Here is a 19,002-nt window from a genome sequence, read left to right on the forward strand (position 1 = left end):
TAAAACTTGCAGTATGTCGTAAGCTGACACCTTATTATCGCCTGAGCAATCTGTCAAATACACAGCTGAATGTTGATGGTAGGAAAAATGCGACTTTTTAATTGATTGCATTAACATGTTTATCTTTTACAAAAGTATTATTGGAAGAATATGTGACATTAACTGTACACGTGTAACAGAATTTACAGTATCAAATGAAGGTTTGGTATAAAACATTTAATCTTTCTATCAAAAATTACTTTCTAATGACATGATTTCTGATGAACATAATTACAAGATAGTCTCACAGAGCTGTACACTTTGAAACCTCGGTCACTCTGTACACCTTGCTGATCAGGACCTCCACTCTGTCTCCACCCAGATGGCAGAGGTCCAGGATGCAGACGAGGTGCATGTCCTCCAGCTCCCCAGCAGACCCCAACACCTCCTCTGCAAGACAAACACTGATTATAAATGTAATGCTGTGTATCGGTGATAAGAGTCTTCCCACGAACTGTTTGGATCCTCCACCCTTTTGTAGGTCCGGTGAATACCTGGCTGGGGAAGTGTTGATTGGCTGTGGCTGAGCGGACAGAGGAAGCCTGACGAGAGGCAGGACAGCATCGTGTTGCCATGGGGATCCTGAGGGAGAGCGACAGCCCTGGGATCATCTGAGCTCACAACGGGCAAAAATGCAGCATCGATGGCCATCTGTTTGTTTATGCCTGTCAGAATGATAACACAGAAGAAGAGTGGCAAACTGAGCACAAGAACAATTTCACACATTTCATTTTCAAGACTTTTCTTCTTTTTTCATCTTTTAAAAAGGAAAACTAGTCCAATTTATTCTTGGCCCACTTCAGTTCAATAAGAATTTTATACATCTATGGATCCGTTTTTTTATTAATATGGAAGGGGAATTCCATTTAAACGGGATGAGTAATTAAAATGATCATTCTTAGGGTGAAGTACGCATTTAAAAATACTAATGATAGTTGTATTAATTTGTGTTTTCTTAATGTGACTAGCCCGTCCACATGGCAGCGTGCAAAGATGGGGACTCGAGTCTGTGACTCGGACTCGAGTCGCACTTAAGTCGCACACACAGAGACTTCAGACTTGACTTGGACTCCTGCTCAAAAGACTTCAGACTCGACTTGGACTCGTGTTTTGGGACTCGTGAACAATCATTGTGTTTTCTATTTTTGGCGTATTAAAGGTGGGGTAGGTAAGTGTGAGAAACCAGCTCGAGATCGCTAGAATTTGAAAATACACAACCGGAGAAAATCTGCCACTTCCTCACAGAGCCCCTCCTCCAACACACACGAACGCGCACATGACCAATGAGGGCACGAGATAAGTTTGTGCCCCGATGGAAGGCTGACAGGCAGGTAGGCCATCCAGTTATTTTAGCCGGGCCGGCTATCGGGATGTTAAGAGTATTCCATGGAATATAACAACAAGTGTATCTCGAGCCGGTTTCTCAAACTTACCTACCCCACCTTTAACATTAACATCATGGTAACACCATGGCGACCGGCGGCACACCTGCAGCTGTACCGCTTGCAGGTTCAACTATAAAAACTTCGAACAAAAACGCCGGCGGCACCAACAAAAGGAGCGCACACTGCAAAGTCTGCAATATTAAAATCAAGGATGCTGGTGTAACAACGTCAAATTTCATCAGGCACTTGAAAACTCACCCGGAGAGGTCAGTCACATTAACGCATATGGACGGTTAGCAAACATGTTTAGCTCAGCATCAGCTATGTAATGTTAACTTAGCTTGCTACTAGCTTTGTAACTGAATATTTGAAAAGATGAGTGAATGTTTGCTTGTCACACTTGTTTGCGTTGAGTGGCGTTGACATCCAACTCTTGACATGACATAAAAAAGGTCGGTAACGTTAATCATTACGTTCCGCTGCCACCGCTTCCACTGGCTAACGTTAAACGTAGAAAAATACATAGTTACATACATAAATACATCTGTCGGTTTATAGGCAGGTTACAGGTTTATTGTTGACCACGTAACGTTAATGTTACAGGTTTATCAGGTTACCATTACACTGGGTTTGATTGAGAGGATAGAGGAATATGTTTATTTATAGTAGACTTAAAAGATGTCATTAGAGACCCAGTGTAATTAAACAATACGGTTGCAGAGGTCAAATTTTAACATTTTTGTCCACTGGCCAAATGGCTAGCCTAGTGAATGTTGAAATGTTACCAGCCACTCAATAGATTGCCATTGTTATTTTTGGCTGGTGCGTGCAACATACAGTACAGTACCAGCCACTTGCATGATTTACCAGCATTTGGCTGGTAAATGGTGTTAATGGTAGATATCTCTTTTGGAACAGGTCATGTTTTAATATCACCAGTTCAGTATATTTCAGATAATATTGCAGCAATAGTTTTTTAGTTGCAAATGGCACAGAACAAATGTTTACTTTTAAGTACTTTTAAGTACTTTTAACACAGTTTCCCTGCGGGGGATTAATAAAGTATTTGTGATTCTGATTCTGAAGTGTTTTGCTTATAAGTTGTTTGCATTTAGCTAAAGTGTGATGTTGTTCCTCATATTGCATTGCAATAGCCTGTTTAAAGTGATCATATAACAAACAACTAATCAGTACTGATACTGTATGCTAATAGATATAGGAGTGATAATAATACAGTAAATGCTTTGAATGTCTTAGATATAGCTGTGCAGTATTCTTAACAGACTGGATAGCAGCAGACAATAGAAGGCTTATTACAACCAGAAGAGACATGAGACTTTTATTTTGTAGAGACTTGAGACTTGACTTGGACTCGTGACCAAAGACTTGAGATTTGATCAAGTCTCACCCCACAAAGACTTGAGACTTGACTTGGACTCGTGACCAAAGACTTGAGACTTGACTTGGACTTGCAAAAAAAGACTTGTGAACATCTCTGGCAGCGTGCGTTGCTTCAACGGAGACGCTTCCCATTCACTTTGAATGGGGTGACGTCACGCTTTGCCGAGCTGCATTGTGGTTCCGTCGCATCGCTTTGCCTCCGTTGCTCGCTTCGAAAGTTGAGAAAAGTTCAAGCCTCGACGGAAGCGTCAGCCAATCAAATCATATGCCAGTACAAGCTCTAGCCAATCAAACCGCGTGCTTCTGTGTCCAGGGCGGGAGATTAATGTGATTGGTTGTTGGTCGCACGCTAGACACGCCCACCGGCAAGCTTCAACGCACGCTGCACTGCTGCACATGTGGACGTACCGTTAGACCTCTGGCTTGTTTCCTCTGAAAGCAGGTCTAGCGACTCACTGACAATGTAAATAAATGCAACAAAAAAAATTCAGGCCAGTTTTGAAACTCTGCATGGATTAAGTACTAACCATTTTTGCCTCCTTAAAACAGCTATTCAGTGTCTGAATAATTCAGACAGAATATAATGTCGGGTGCAAAAGGATGTCCAGGTTCTAGGGGTGTAACGGTACACGTACCCGTACCGAAATTATTCGGTACGGGCCCTTCGGTTCGGTACAGGTGTGTACCGAAGTGTACCGAACGAATATAACGTTAAACGTAAAAAATTGAGAACGTGAACAACTTTTTGGAAGTAATCTCAGGTGCTGCGTCGCAGCATTCAGAGTAATTTGCTCACATTGGGTTCAACGCGTCATAGAGCGAGCAAGTCATTTCATTGGATGAGAGGCATACTATGAGAGCTGGACAGAGGGATGCGTTCAAATGTAGTCAGTAATTTGAGGAACTGTCGAAAATTAATGGCGAACGCAGATAAAGTTGAGCTCGAAAATCCTCCAGCATCATTGAAGTCTCCGGTTTGGGAACATTTTGGTTTCGCAGTTACGTACAAGGATGAAGGACAAAGACAGGTGGACCGAACCAAAGCTGTTTGTCGGCATTGTTCAACTAACATTGGTTGCGCGGCTGGCAATACATCAAACTTGCACACTCTTGAAAAGGCATCACCCGAACGTGAATATCACCGGTACCAAAAGAAAAAAGACTGAAGTGCAAACCCAACTCCCACTAGCATTTAAGCCTCCACCACTCGCAGAGAGTTCAGACCGAGCCAAAGCTATTACAAACACTAAATATCCTTATGTTGCCATGTTAGCAAAGCGCTACCTGGCTGTATCTGCTACCTCTGTCCCTAGAGACAGGCCCGGACTGGCCATCGGGAGGACCGGGAGGTTTCCCGATGGCCTGGCCTGTTAAGTGGCCTGCTGGCCTGAGGATTTTTTTTATTTTATGTATGTATTGTGAACGCAACGCTGCGCAAATGTGGGTCAGACTCTGCCTCACAGAGGGTGACTGGCTGTCTACATGATGTGGCCTGCCGACATGGCCACTTTCATACAGATCATACACTAAAGCCCTCGATTGGTCTCTCATTCAAGCTCGGGAGGGTGTGTATGTGTGGCGGGCCTGAGCGTGCGAGAGAGAAAGCGCGCGCACCGATTACGTGTTTTGTTGTTGTTAGCATCTGGTGCTAGCTAGCGGCGCTAATGGATGAGCTGACTGTCAACAAGGTGGAGGAGAGTCCTCTCCTGTCAGACTGAGAGACTGATAACTACAGCTCAGGTGAGGTAAAGGACTCTTGAGTGTTTAGATAGTTAACTTAGTCTGAGTTATCTCTGTGGGTCTCAAACGGTTTGGTCACCATTTATGTAAACACATATTTCCATTTGAAGGGGGAGTAATTAGTAAAATATGCATGAATAATAATTTTTTTTAAATAACTAGGTGACTGGCTGTCTACATGATGTGGCCTGCCGACATGGCCACTTTCATACAGATCATACACTAAAGCCCTCATTCAAGCTCGGGAGGGTGTGTATGTGTGGCGGGCGCGAGCGTGCGAGAGAGAAAGCGCGCGCACCGGTTACGTGTATTGTTGTTGTTAGCATCTGGTGCTAGCTAGCGGCGCTAATGGATATAATGAGCTGACTGTCAACAAGGTGGAGGAGAGTCCTCTCCTGTCAGACTGAGAAACTGATAACTACAGCTCAGGTGAGGTAAAGGACTCTTGAGTGTTTAGATAGTTAACTTAGTCTGAGTTATCTCAGTGGGTCTCAAACGGTTTGGTCACCATTTATATAAACACATATTTCCATTTGAAGGGGGAGTGATTAGTAAAATATGCATGAATAATAATTAAAAAAAATTAACTAGGTGAAAAAAGGTAAGATAAACTTAAAAAACTTGTTGAGAGCTAAAACTAGTCTTTGCTGCTGCCTCAAAGAGGAGCAGGGGGAGAGGGGGGAGATGAGTGAGGCTGGTTCAGGAGCACAGACACACTCACAACTATAAATGAATGCCCCCGGACCCCCCTAGAGGAATTGAGGTCCATCTCCACTTAAAATATGTTCACATGGATAGGTTCCTAAATAGATTTGCAAAAAAAATTGAAATAGTAACCCATGTCCATATGTTTATTCTGGGGTAGTAGATTTAAAGTTTAGGGCTATCACTATGGGCAGCAACGCTGTAAATATTGACAAATAAATCCAGGAAAATGGCACAAAAGAAAACTGGTAGTGGCCTGGCTGGGTGTATAATTCCCGGCCTGACTTATTGTCCCAGTCCGGCCCTGCCTAGAGAGAGGGTGTTCTCCACATCAGGAGACATTGTTAGTGCCAGCAGATCTGCCCTTTCGGCAAGCAATGTGGACAAGTTCATTTTTCTTTAAAAAAACATGAAAATACAATGACAAGCAAGTCCTAATGTCAAGCTGGCTGCTTAGGAACTAGTACAGTACAGTTCAAATACAGATTATTTCAGTTCATCGAAAAGCTGCACCTTAATGTTTATTTTATTATATTTTGTATTTATTTGAGTGAATATTCACAGTTTAATAATAATTAAAAACCCAAAACTAATAGTTTATGTTTTGTGAGTACTAGTAGCCTACAGTAAAGTTCAAATACAGATTATTTCAGTTCATCGAAATGCTGCACCTTAATGTTTATTTTATTATATTTTGTATTTATTTGAGTGAATACATTATTCACAGTTTAATAATAATAAAAAAAATATATATATATATGTTTTGTTTTGTGAAAAAAAATTCTGCTGTACCGAAAACGTACCGAACCGAACCGTGACCAAAAAACCGAGGTACGTACCGAACCGAAATGTTTGTGAACCGTTACACCCCTACCAGGTTCAGAGACGGAAATGCTCAAATTAACTTCCTGTGGGTCACAGATCAGAGTAATTCTTACGCTAAGACTTTACCTAGTATTGTAACTTGGTAGAACCCGGGACAGACCACAGGAGGGGGGGTGTCCGCACTCTGCTCTGGGGTCCAGTGCGTCGGCTGAAGGTTACTCCGCTGCAGGAGGACGTCCTTTTCGTCAATCGTGAACCTCTGAGACACGCTGTCCTGGTGCAGCCCGCCTTCACACAGATATTCAGACACTTCCTGTTTCTGCTTCGGCCAACTGCTGCTTTCCCAAGATATGACATCAGAGTCTGTTGAAAACACAAACATGTCAGTATCAGAGTATCAGAATGCAAAATGTACATCGCGGTCAAACTGCAGCTCCAATGACACACCTTGATTTTGCTGGCTGTCTGCGACATTCGGAGTGTCTTCAGATCCAGAGTCGCTCTCTTTCTCTTCCTCAATCTCTGAGCTCCTTCTGTTTCTGCGCCAACAGAAGACTTTCAGAGTGATTGAACTTGATAACTAATGAATACTACCAGCTGGATCATTATTACCTTTTTGCTGCCATGCTACGAAGATTCAAGGAGAACTGCTTGACTTTTCTGGAAAACATGTATGTATTCACATTTTATATCAAATCAAAACATGTGCTCCTAGCAGCCACTAAAGATAAATGATAGATTCGCTATTAAGCTTACAAATATTTGAGTCAGGAGTGGTATGTTACCTTGTTTGAATTCTTCTTTTTATTCCTCTTACTGAGATTTCCTCAGCAGTTGAAATGGGAGCCGTGGTCTGCTCAGCTGTGGAGGGATGGTCCTGTGTGTTTGGCTCACACACATCAGGAGCAACATCTGGCACCTGCTGAAATCAGTTGACTTATTTAACAATGTGGTAATGGTCGCTACTCTTGGAAAGGTGATTTAAAAATAATGTTCTTTACTTCTCTCTCCTCTGTTCCTCTAGACTCTGTTGATTTGGGGTGTTTCGTGTATCGCACTGCCGCGATCTGTCCTTGAATTGCAACTTTTTTATGCTCCCTATATTGGAGGGTCTCCATCTCCTTCTTCAAGTCGGCCGCAGCAACCAGAGGAACTTGAGCTGAAGAAGGAGCAAAAATAAATACATTTGAAAAAGTCTGTAGGAATCAGGATTCATGTGCTTGGTGTATTCTACACTTTACAGATCAAACAGATGATTGTAAATTGTCTTTTTAAGGGGAACTTGGAAGAAAAGCTTTTGAAAATCCCCTCTATCTTTTGGCAAAACTGGAGGAAAATGCTAACATAATAATAATAATGCATTACATTTTTAATTAGAGCGCTTTTACAGGTGCTCAAAGTGCTTTACAATTACACATTACACATATTAGACATGTAAGAGTCATTACTGTGGACATTACCCACAGGAGCAGATGCGGGTAAAGTGTCTTGCCCAAGGACATAACGGCCTGACGCAGTGGCAGGTTTCGAACTGGAGCTCACCAACGCCCCTTGATCTGATGATCAACGCTCTAACCACTGCGCCAACCGTCCCGTACATATATTCTTTCCGATTCCTGCCGCCCACAAGATAACTGAGTATTTCTTATTTTGGTTCAGTACTGAAGAGAAGTTCATCATTTCAAGCTCTGTTCTAAAATTATTCATATTAAAGCTGGACTTATGTTCTGAAGCTTATCGGTGCATAATTAGATAAAACTATAGTTCACTGAGAGGCCAAACAAAATAGTGCATGAAATGTTAACTTTTCTTCAATAATAACGTTCTTCCTGACCTGAGGCATCTGCCATGGACTGGGTAAATGTCTGCGGGGGACGAGGGTAGCAGTAATGTCCGCCAACAGAAGTCTTCTGAAGGACAACGTTGTCCTTCAGAGTTTTGGTCCACTGGATGAAAGTCTTCACTCTGGGGTCACTCACATATGGCTGACCTTTGTGGTAGCCTGCAGTGGAGTCAGAAAATACAGTGAGCATTACCGTCTGATAAAACATGAACATTATCACTTCCACTTTGTTAGAGCTGTGCTTACCTGTGATGAACGTCTCTGTCTCACAGCTGCTGGTGAGGTAGGGCAACGAGCCTTCCACTCTGCAAACTCTCATCTGAGTGCACACCAGGTAGGTCACTGAGGAAGAGATGATGATGATGATGGACAGATGAAGTGAAAATGCTAACAAGTTAGAGCTGTCAGATAGAAGCCATTTGACTTACTTGGACAAATACGACTGAAGACTTCCGGTTGGGAAGAGGAAAAAACCTCCAGGATAAAAGGACGGTCGGATGATCCGTCCACCGCATGGATCCAGCGATATGTCCAGAACTTTTCTGGACCTATAGGTAAAAAAAATTGTTTTCTTCCAATGATTAACTTTGGTTAAAAGTAAATGAATTCCAGTTTATAGATAGAACATGTCTTACCCTTTTTCCCGTTGCTCTTGACTCTTTCAACACGACCAACAAATGTCACCAAACAGATGACATCACATGCAGAATTGTTGGATAATTCGTCCAACTGTAATCTGTAGGATACATACGACGAAGTTAAAGGGGACCTATCATGCAAAATGCACTTTTGTACGTCTTTTATACATGAATATGTGTCCCCGGTGTGTCAGGGAACTCACCAAGTGTCAGAAAACACAACCCTCTCTATTTTCCTCCATACCCAAATCTCTAAAAATGGAGAAAATTTAGCCCTTGCAAAAACAGGGCTAAAAAAGAGCAAATAGAGCGAAATGAGGCATGGCTAAAATGCATGATCTGTTTGGTATTTTGAAAAAAAAAACATATAGCATGATAGGTCCACTTTAAGCTATAGTTGGCAAAAAAAGCCCACAATTTATGAGACATTTTTTTTATATTAAACCTTGTGTTGAAGCAAAGAGAAGCGATGTAGTTCCTTGACACTAACTATTTTTTCAATGCTTTATCTCACCAATGTATGACTGAATTAACCTTTCTATTTTTAGGTGGGTTTAAATGTGTGGGTTGTTTCTCATAAAAAGGTGCAACTTTAAACTCAGACAATATCAGAATTCATATTTTTTTCCTTCAATAAATGACAACGCTTTTTTCAATGAAAGACACTTCACCCCAAAATTGCTCCTGTGGGGATTGTCCACAGTATTGAGTATGTAAGTCGCTTTGGATAAAAGCGTCGAACAAGTAACATGTAATGTAATGTTAAACTTTAGATTGACAAGTGAATCACCTGGTGGTGAACAGGTAGGAAACCTCAGGTAATCCCCACTGAGGCAGCACGCTCTTTGCTGAGACCACAGTGACGACTGAAGTTGGGTTGCGAGCGTTCAGGCAGATTTCTTGGGAAAATACAAATAAAGATATTACATTTAAGATTGTGCTGCACTCTGGAGTACCCGCCCTATCAGAATAAATGTGTACATACCTACAGAGTGAAAGGTCTTCATTTGGTGATGGTCCATTTGCGGGCGTGAGCGGTTTGAATAACTCTGCTTTAAGGAGTAATTTTGGATGTACAACACAGTGCCTACGCTCAGTTTCTGGTAAAACTCTGGACAAAGTTCATTCCAAAGCACGAGGGACATCGTGCCACTCTGGTCAGCAACTTCAAAGTATGCCTGAAATATGACAAAGACCCAATCGGTCACAGCATGATAGTGAGATCCTGTTCATATTGTGTTACTAAAGCTCAATTAGTTCAAACTCACCTGGAAGGGATAATCAATCTTGAGCCCAAACTTGCCATAGTACCTTAATCTGGATTTGTGTATGATCTTCACTAGGAGAGGCAGAGGTTTCCATGTGTTTCTAAAGCATGACTCCAGACTACTAAGAAGAGTAATATTGGAAACTGTTGAAAAGAAGACATTGCAGACATCACATCTTGAGGATTTATTTTCTGCAATTAATGTAAATTACATATCAAATACATTCTGTTAGGAGAAGCATTAGAGTGACTCATGTGACAGCTCATCGCATATATTCTAGTCAACAAATATCAAATTGGTTTCAAGACGTAAAACTACATATTGTCTAGGCTTGTGAGTATTTCCATATCTTAATACAACAGTATTAAAGGTAGTAGCTCAGTCTGTAGGGACTTTGCTCAGGAACCGAAGTGCCGCTGGTTTAATAGCGTGAGTGTGGACAGTTGAACCTCTTCCACCTCTCTACTCATGCATGTGGTCCTGTTTGTGCATGTGCGTTCATGTGTGTATCAAAAACAACATGTGTCATGTAAATAACATGAAAGTGAAACCCTGAAGTTCCCCCTAGGCCCTAGAGGATTAATAAAAGTCAGATTTTCTTTGTCTTTCTTTAAGTTGTAAACACATTTGATTGTTGAAGCAGACTGAAATAAACAATACTATTATGGGCTGCTTACTTAGCCATAATAACACAAAAGTCTCCCTGAGCCAGGCTGTTGTTCCCTCGTGCTTCAAGGAAACCACCATCATTCCAGTGCCAAAGAAGTCATCTCCATCCGGCTTCAACGACTACCGCCGCCCCGTCGCACTAACTTCCACCATCATGAAGTGCTTCGAAAGGCTGGTCATGAAGCAGATCAAATCCACCCTCCCCCCATCGCTGGACCCGTTTCAGTTTGCCTACCGAGCTAAACGGTCCACAGAGGATGCAATCTCCTCCGCTCTCACTAATGGCGCGTTTCCACTGCAGCGGGTAGCTCGCCTTAAGCGTGCCGAGCCGTGCGGGGCCCGTTTTTGGTTGCGCTTCCACTTGGCCTAGTTTTGGCCCGGGGCTACTTTTTCACCTTTCACCTTTCACCTTTCTAGGGCCAGGAACAACCAGGCTGAGTCGGGCTGAGTATGCTAAACTAGAGAGAGAATCGCTGGCAAGAGGGCTACAACTACAACAAGATGAACATATTTGACCGTGAATTAATTGTAATACACGTTTCAAAATGATGCCGAATTAACAACATACTGATACCGGTTAGTAAAAACCATGAATTAATGCTTTGACAAGTCTGCAGACAGACGGCAGGCGAAAAACCCTTTTAAAATGCGTGCTTTCTAAATGGAGCTTGGCTAAGCTAACGTTATATATGCTCCGACCGTCCACACTCACAACAACGGCCTATACAGACATAAATAAACCAGCGACTCGCCATGACACAGGCAGTCTGTGGTTTGTACTTGTTTAACTTTTGTCTAGTTTCTGAACAAATATGAAGAGCTGTGAGCTCTGAGTGCTAAGAGCTAACGGCTGTGTTGTTTTTTGGGGCGCTCATTGAAGATGACGTCACGGCTCCGCCTACACTGCGTTACTATAGTAACTACCCCAGTTCCTAAACTGTAATGGAAGCGCAGCATTAAAGTCAGCCGGGCCTAACCAGCTTCCGGATGAGCTTCCGGATGAAGTACAGGCGCTGCTGGGCTTTCCTCGCTAGTGCGGTGGTGTTGATTTTCCAGGTGAGGTCATCAGTGATGGTCACCCCAAGGAATTTGGTGCTGGTCACCTGCGTCACAGCAGCACCGTTGATGGTCAGGGGGAGAGGGGGTCGACGGTGGATTCTCCTGAAGTCAACAACTATCTCCTTTGTTTTCTCCAGGTTGAGGAAGAGGTTGTTATTTTGGCACCACAGGGCCAGCTGGTTCACTTCCTTCCTGTAGTTAGTCTCATCGTTGTTGCTGATGAGACCCACCACAGTAGTGTCGTCTGCAAACTTCGCGATGTGGTTGGTGCTGAAGATGGGTTTGCAGTCGTGGGTCAGCAGAGTGAAGAGAAGGGGGCTGAGCACACATCCTTGGGGGGCCCCGTACTCAGTATGAGGGTGTTTGAGGTGTTATTGTTGACCCGTACAGCTTGTGGTCTCTCTGTTAGGAAGTACAGCAACCAGTTACAGAGAGAGGGGCTGAGGCCCAGGTCTGTACGTTTTTTTACAAGCTGCTGGGGGATGATGGTGTTGAATGCTGAGCTGAAGTCTATGAATAGCATTCTGACATATGGGTCCTTAGTCTTTGGCGCGTTTCCACTGCAGGCCTCGCTCGGCCTCGCTCGGTTTGGTTAGGCCTTAGAGCAGGGGTCGGCAACAGGCGGACCGCGGTCCGGATCCGGACCCAGACGCCGACCTATACGGACCCGGAGCTATAATCAATACATTAATAGGGGATTTTTCGGCGCCTCCCGCTTTTTTAACGCTGATTTGGGTGACTTGTGTAATTCGTGGAGAACCGAAGAGTTTTCGTTTTGGGGGTGGGGGGGATGGAGTCAGTCCGACTGACGGACAACTTCTCACTTCAAAAAAGAAGAAGAAATCTATACCGCAAAAATAATTAAACAAGCGAGTGCCTGTTTTTCCTGGCCAAGGACAGGTTCCTTGAACACAACACGAGCGTAACGTGTCTTCACGTGGTATATGTCTCGTCTGAAAGGAGTGCTGACAGAGAGCACCGGAACGCCGCTTCAGCCCTTACAATATTGCAATACCCATAAGGAGCCGTACACTTGCCGCAGTGTTTGCGTGGCTGTGTCTTTAGTTGTAAGCACAGTGGCGATCTGTTGTTGTTAGCATCTGGTTAGCTAGCTATGCTAACGAATTTAAAGAGCTTTTCTACAACCAGGTGGAAGAGAGCTATCTCCTGAGAGGCTCAAATAACCTCAGCTTAGGGAGTGAGAGTGTGTTGCTCAGTGAGGTTAAGGCACACCTTGATATGATCATTATAGTTATTAATGAGACTAAATGAAAAACAGTTATAAAATACGATATGACAGTAACAAAAAAGTTGTTCAAAATAACAAGAATAAAGTTTAAAAGGGGAGTGATTTGTAAAATATCTAAAAAGAAAAATATGCTTACAGTTCTGTTTCATATGGGTGTTGAGAGATGTATCCATAGATCTCTTAATGTTGCTCTCAAAGTGTACTAGATTGATGCTTTTATCTTCAATATTTTAAAAAAAATCTTCCCGGGGGAGCTTGTCCCTGGACCCCCATAGAGGAGGTTAGGTCCACCCCTCACTTAAATCATGTTCACATGGATAGGATACTAAATACATTTGCACACATCTTGTGTCCATATCTTTCTGTTTTGGTGGTCATGCCACACCGTGCACGTGCATGCATGCGCGAGTCATGGTGAGATATCTGGATTTTTTTTGCTTTTTCTTTGCACAGCATGAAAGAAAGGCCAAATGAATGGGCTGTGATTTTAGTTTTTTTAAGCAAAGGTTGAGTTCAATAATTTGTACGACCCTCGAAGGATGTTGTAAAAATTGAAAGGAAAAAGGTTCCCCACCCCTGCTGTAAATAATAATAAAAACCCTTGATTTGTAACTTAACATCTCTGTCTCCTATTGATCTGAGTATATTATAAAGAATAGTTAATTGAAGCATTATAGCACAGGCCTTTGTCAGATGGTATATTACGCTGTTTCTTTTCTGCTTCGAATAGTTCTCTCTTTTTTCACCATACCTGTGTTTGCATCACTGTAACCAATGAACACCTGCATGTGTGTATGAGAATACAGCCCTGACTCCATGTCAGCCCAGATTTACAAACTCCTGGCAGGACAAGCTCGAGCTCAATTCTCACACTGAATTTAAAAAAAGTGAGTGAGGGACTGCAATATAAGAGGGAAAGAAAGAGAAACTTTAAACTGTTCAATTGTTATGATGTAAAGACTGATATTGTTCTACAATCGGCTGAAACTGTTAAGTCATGATGTGAAACGGTTAACAAAGAAAAAAGGAAACTCAAGCTGCTGCTACACTTTATTTTATTTATCTAAAATTAAGCACTTTTAAGATGCACATATTTTCAAAAGCTATTTTATTTATTTTCTCTATTTTATTTGTAAATGCAGCCCGAGAGGAACATTACACATATCCACAGTATTTAAGTAATGTTAATTGACAATAAATATTGTTGTTTTTGAATTGTACTTTCTTTATTTGATTGGCAGTCAGTTGTTGATTACATGCAGACGTTGATAAAGCTACATGTCACTTCAATATATATCACACTAATTCATGAAGCAAGTTAGACATGTATTATCTTTTCAATTTACACACGGCATCTATTGCACGTCTGTCCGTCCTGGGAGAGGGATCTTTCCTCTGTTGCTCTCCCTGAGGTTTCTCCCATTTTTCCCTTTTAAACTGTGGGTTTTCTCTGGAAGTTTTTCCTTGTACGATGTGAGGGTCTGAGGACAGAGGGTCTAAGGACAGAGGGTCTAAGGACAGAGGGTGTCGTATTGTCATTCTGATATTCTGTACAAACTGTGAAGTCCACTGAGACAAATGTAAAATGTGTGATATTGGGCTATATAAATAAACATTGATTGATTGATTGATTGATTGATTGGACATTTTGATGTTCCGGACCTTTGCATGCTGAGATTTTCTCTAACTGGACCTCGTTGAATTTTAGTTGAAGACCCCTGCCTTAGAGCATCACCCCCCATCGTGCTGTATTTTATCGAGGCGCCACCGAGAGCATCCTCAGCAGTAGGGATGCACCGAATATTCGGCCACCGAAAATTATCGGCCGAAAATGGTTAAAAAGGCCCTTTCGGCTTTTTGACCTTTGTCATCGAGATTGCCCTGAGCCTTTAACAAATCGTATTAAATAATCTGATGACAGACTGTAAACAGAATAGCTGACATTTTAACAAACTAAATAACTCAGTTTCCTCTAATCATTAACCCATGTTTGTATAATGTAGTTAACTCCGTGTGTTGCTGCTAGCATACATAACACCTGACGTGGAAACGTTACTCGTGGATGGGGCTACAGAGCTGCTAGAAAGACGGTCGAACCCGGTGCATTCCTCCGTCTGCATGCGGTGCACTTTTGCTAAATGTTTAGACAAATTGCTCGTGCTTACATGCTAAACTCTTATTGCACTTATGGTAACAAGTATTCTCCACATCGAGACAGGTAAAGTTTAACCACACCTCGAAGCGCCTTCTCTCCGCCATCTCCGCAGTGTGCTCCGCTGCATGTAGCAGCTGCGTGTGTGTAAACTGCCCCGCCCCCTCGCACACAGACGGGGGAGAGAGATCTCGTCTGATCGAAAATACATCATAGACGCATTTGTTGTCTTTGCATATTAGAAACGAGTTGGCGACACTAAGACTGCGATATAATGTTTTTTAGCAATAATACATGACATATATAAATGTACTGTATGCATTCAAAAGTGCTGAATAAATGTTTTATGGACCCATACTAGTGATTATTATTTAAGTTAGGTTTTGCCATAATCATGTCTATTTCCATAATCAGGTAGCTGAACAACATTGGTAAACAATGTATACATTATATATATATATTTCTATTAATCATTTTCGGCCTTTCGGCATTCGGTTTTCGGCCAACTGTTTCCTATTTTCGGTATCGGTTTCGGCCAAGAATTTCCCATTCGGTGCACCCCTACTCAGCAGCTGTATCACGCTGTGATTTGGAAGCTGCACCGCCGCCGACCGCAAGAGCTTGCAGCGCATAGTGAACTCTGCCCAGAGGATCATCGGTGCCTTGCTCCCCTCACTACAGGACATATACAACACCCGCAAAGCACTCGGCATTGTGGGTGACTCCACCCACCCAGAGCTCGAGTTTAAGGGCGTCCCGTCGTCGAAAAAAATAGTGTCGGGGAGGATAAAAAATTATTTTGGGACGAATTTGGGACGAGAGTTAAAATAAAAATACCCTGCTAACTCTACTACAAATGGCGATGAAAATGAAACCGACTGCACGTTTTGTGTAGCACATTAAACCTCCTTGTCAACATAAACACACACGCACAAAACATTTAGAAACCCACGAAATACACACACATGTAGCTACAGCTGTGCCGCTGGCTGTCAGCCAGCCGCCCAGCTGGCTGTGCCCGCGAATTCCTGGCCCGCAGGTCTAGCTATGTAGGCTACTGAGTGTGTGTATTTCGCGGGTTGAGTGATGTACAATGGCATCCCGTGGACCAATTCTGAAATGTTTTACCGTTACATCACAAAAACGCACAGCAGAACCAGATCCTGGAGCGCCGGCCTCTTTATTTACTTACTCCTCTTCATCCCCTATGGGCAATAAGGCTGAGAAGATAACTCTCCATCGTATTTAGCCCTTAGCAATATGCTGCGCCTCTCCCCATGTAGGGATGGGTACCGAGCCCCGGTATTAAACGGGCCGGAATTATTAAAGACAGTGGTAACGTTAAGCTCCGACGTTATCGGACTTTTTATCGGTACTGGAGACATTTAAAAAATATATGTCATATGTATTATTGCTACATACACATTATATCGCAGTTTTAGTTTCACCAACTCCGTTTCTAATATGCAATAAGACTACAACATGCGTCTATGATGTATTTTCGAGCTTTCCAATCCAGACGAGATCTCTCTCTCCCGTCTGTGTGCGAGGGGGCGGGCAGTTTGTAAAGGTCTCCTGACTGTGTTACAGACTGTCCTCCTGGTTAGTGGTTACTCTGGGTTCTGTCTTCAGGACACAGTGTTGGATTTTTTTGTTAATTGGATGGGACTTGATTCAATATTAGAGTAATTTTCTCGTTTGTGTAAATATATTTGGCCTTTGTTTATGTGATTGAATGAATTTACTCAAATAAAAAGGTTAATGAATTATCATCTAATGATTTGTATGATGTTTTATTTATGTTAAAGGTCACTTTGAATGATTTTAACTAATGATAATGTAGAAAAACTAACATTTTAAATTCGGGACGGTCCACATTAATTTCGGGACGGCTTAGATTGTATTTCGGGACGATGGGGAACAAAGTTAGTCGAGAGCCCTGTACCCACCCCTCCAACACCCTCCTGCCTTCAGGAAGAAGGTTCCGCAGCCTCAGCTCGGGCACCGTCAGGCTGGGGAACAGCTTCCTCCACCAGGCGGTCAGGATGCTGAACTCTCTCCCCTCCCTCCCTCCCCCCTCTGACATCTCTCCCCTGAACTCTCCACCCTGCCTCCGACCTTTCTCCCCTGCCCCAAATGGTCCTGGACTCTCTCTCACACACACACACACACACACACACACACACACACACACACACACACACACACACACACACACACACACACACACACACACACACACACACACACACACACACACACACACACACACACACACACACACACACACACACACACACACACACACACACACACACACACACACACACACACACACACACACACACACACACACACACACACACACACACACACACACACACACACACACACACACACACACACACACCTCATCCAGCACCAGTCACTTTTCTGCCATCTCCGCTGAACACTTTAACATATTATTAACATTTTAAACTGTATAACCCGGTTATCTAGGCCCTTTTTGTTTTGTTGTTGTTGTTTGATGTATATATGTCACACTGTAGGACCTCGAGAAACGATATTTCTGGATGTACAACATGTAGAATTCTTGACAATAAAGCTGACTTTGACTTTTTGAAGTCAAATAATTATCTCCACACATTTTAGACTTTTCTGCCTTTTTGTGATTTACATTATAACAAAGTCAAACGTATCTATCCTGTGTATTTGACTGTTGGTCAGACAAAACATATTCTGAATGCTCAAATATGTGTAGTGACATTTCCATTGATCATTTTCGTCCAGCCCTTAGTGGTGTATACAAATGTAAGCCATGTTGTAAATAGAGCAGTGTATGACAGGGGGTCATCAGAAAGTCTCACCATCCAGCACTGTGTGCGATGAGGGAGACCCTGAGGTCCAGATGTCCCCCTCTGGGTCCTCGTTGTTCCACAGAGACAAGTAATGTTTGCGGCTCACCTGGAGGGGAACATCACTTTGCAGCTCCACACTCCTCTCCATGCCTTGCTTTACCATCATCGGCAGAGAAGCGACGTCCTGTATGCGGGGAAGGAGGGCAGACATCTCTCCTCCACATCGGAGCTTTTCAATACAAATGTAACCGTGTCCCAGTCTCCTCTCGCTGTAAACAAACGAGCACTGTGTGATGCTCACGTCAGTCCCAGTCCTCAGGGTGTTAGAGTGCACCAGGTGATTTAAAGCAGGGTGAACAGAGCATTTGGCCCGCCACACTCCGTCAGTGACCGTCACGTCGTAGCTGTCGGGCTGCCCCTCCGGCTGATCGGATAAGTACCGCTGCAGCGCGATGACAGCCACCGGAGCCTCGGTGCTCACTTTCAGACACTGTGTGGAGGAAAGCCGCTCCAACGTCCTCTGGAGGAAAGACGCTTCAGAAAGAGCAGTGCCAGCCGAGGAACAAGACGAGTTATCTTCCATTGTATGTATGTCAACTAGTTATCGAAATATGTCATGTTAGCTTGTTGGCTAACTAACTTCTTCCTACCCTTATTAGCATCAATGTCGTAACTGACGCAGATAAATAAGTAATGTCAGATCAATGGAAAAGTATATTTATCTTTCCACAATAACTATACAATATTAAATATGTATCGGTGTCGTACAAAGTCGTTGCCGTTGATTAACCGTTATTTACAAACAACGCGGGTGTTTCCTCTTCTTCGTTGGTTTTACTGGCAGACTACAGATCAACGTTTCGTTAAAGTGCATGACTCCATCTACTGTGCCGGAGTGTTAAAACACTTTTTGTTTTGGCCTTTACTTGTAAATTATCTTTTGTCCGTGTCTCTGTATATATGTGACACTGTATCCTTCATTTTTCCTGATAAATTGAAGGATCAAGTGATCCTTATATAAATCCTCCAACTTTTAAATATAAATAAACTGTGTAAAAACCATAGACTGTATAGGGTAAAAACAGACGGAGACAATTTTTCTGCACAATAGGTAATCTTACTTTTGATGTTACCGAACTTCACTTGTAATGTTTTCACCACTGACTTAATT

The 19,002-nt window shown here is 42.8% G+C and overlaps 1 protein-coding gene across 4 annotated transcripts; it reads right to left on the reverse strand.

Annotated features, from left to right (window-relative positions):
* Window positions 1-197: 197 nt before the first annotated feature.
* LOC117538417 (RPA-related protein RADX-like) lies at window positions 198-18,653 on the reverse strand. 4 transcript variants are annotated; one of them, XM_034204090.1, is made up of 15 exons: window positions 17,841-18,653; window positions 9,845-9,987; window positions 9,562-9,754; window positions 9,367-9,475; window positions 8,574-8,674; window positions 8,367-8,486; window positions 8,185-8,280; window positions 7,930-8,097; window positions 7,097-7,254; window positions 6,881-7,014; window positions 6,708-6,755; window positions 6,543-6,634; window positions 6,222-6,458; window positions 534-704; window positions 198-429 (listed from the first exon to the last, which is right to left on the reverse strand). In XM_034204090.1, the coding sequence occupies exons 1-15, from the start codon at window positions 18,412-18,414 to the stop codon at window positions 284-286; spliced, it is 2,490 nt and encodes an 829-aa protein (XP_034059981.1). In that variant the 5' UTR covers window positions 18,415-18,653; the 3' UTR covers window positions 198-283. The 4 variants fall into 4 exon arrangements, 3 of the variants coding, with proteins under 3 accessions (XP_034059981.1, XP_034059982.1, XP_034059980.1); XM_034204091.1 differs by having other exon boundaries at window positions 6,543-6,625; window positions 6,881-7,017; XM_034204089.1 differs by having other exon boundaries at window positions 6,881-7,017.
* Between the last annotated feature and the right edge of the window lie 349 nt (window positions 18,654-19,002).

The sequence above is a fragment of the Gymnodraco acuticeps genome, unplaced genomic scaffold, assembly GCF_902827175.1.
Source record: "Gymnodraco acuticeps unplaced genomic scaffold, fGymAcu1.1, whole genome shotgun sequence".
NCBI lineage: Eukaryota > Metazoa > Chordata > Actinopteri > Perciformes > Bathydraconidae > Gymnodraco > Gymnodraco acuticeps.

Coding starts and splice junctions, on each gene's coding strand:
- LOC117538417 (XM_034204089.1), bottom strand. CDS start 18,414: ATGGAAGATAACTCGTCTTGTTCCTCGGCTGGCACTGCTCTTTCTGAA. Junction 9,988..17,840: donor ATCGCACACAGTGCTGGATG/GTGAGACTTTCT, acceptor TCTTTTCAACAG/TTTCCAATATTACTCTTCTT. Junction 6,756..6,880: donor AAAAGAAGAATTCAAACAAG/GTAACATACCAC, acceptor CATGTTTTCCAG/AAAAGTCAAGCAGTTCTCCT.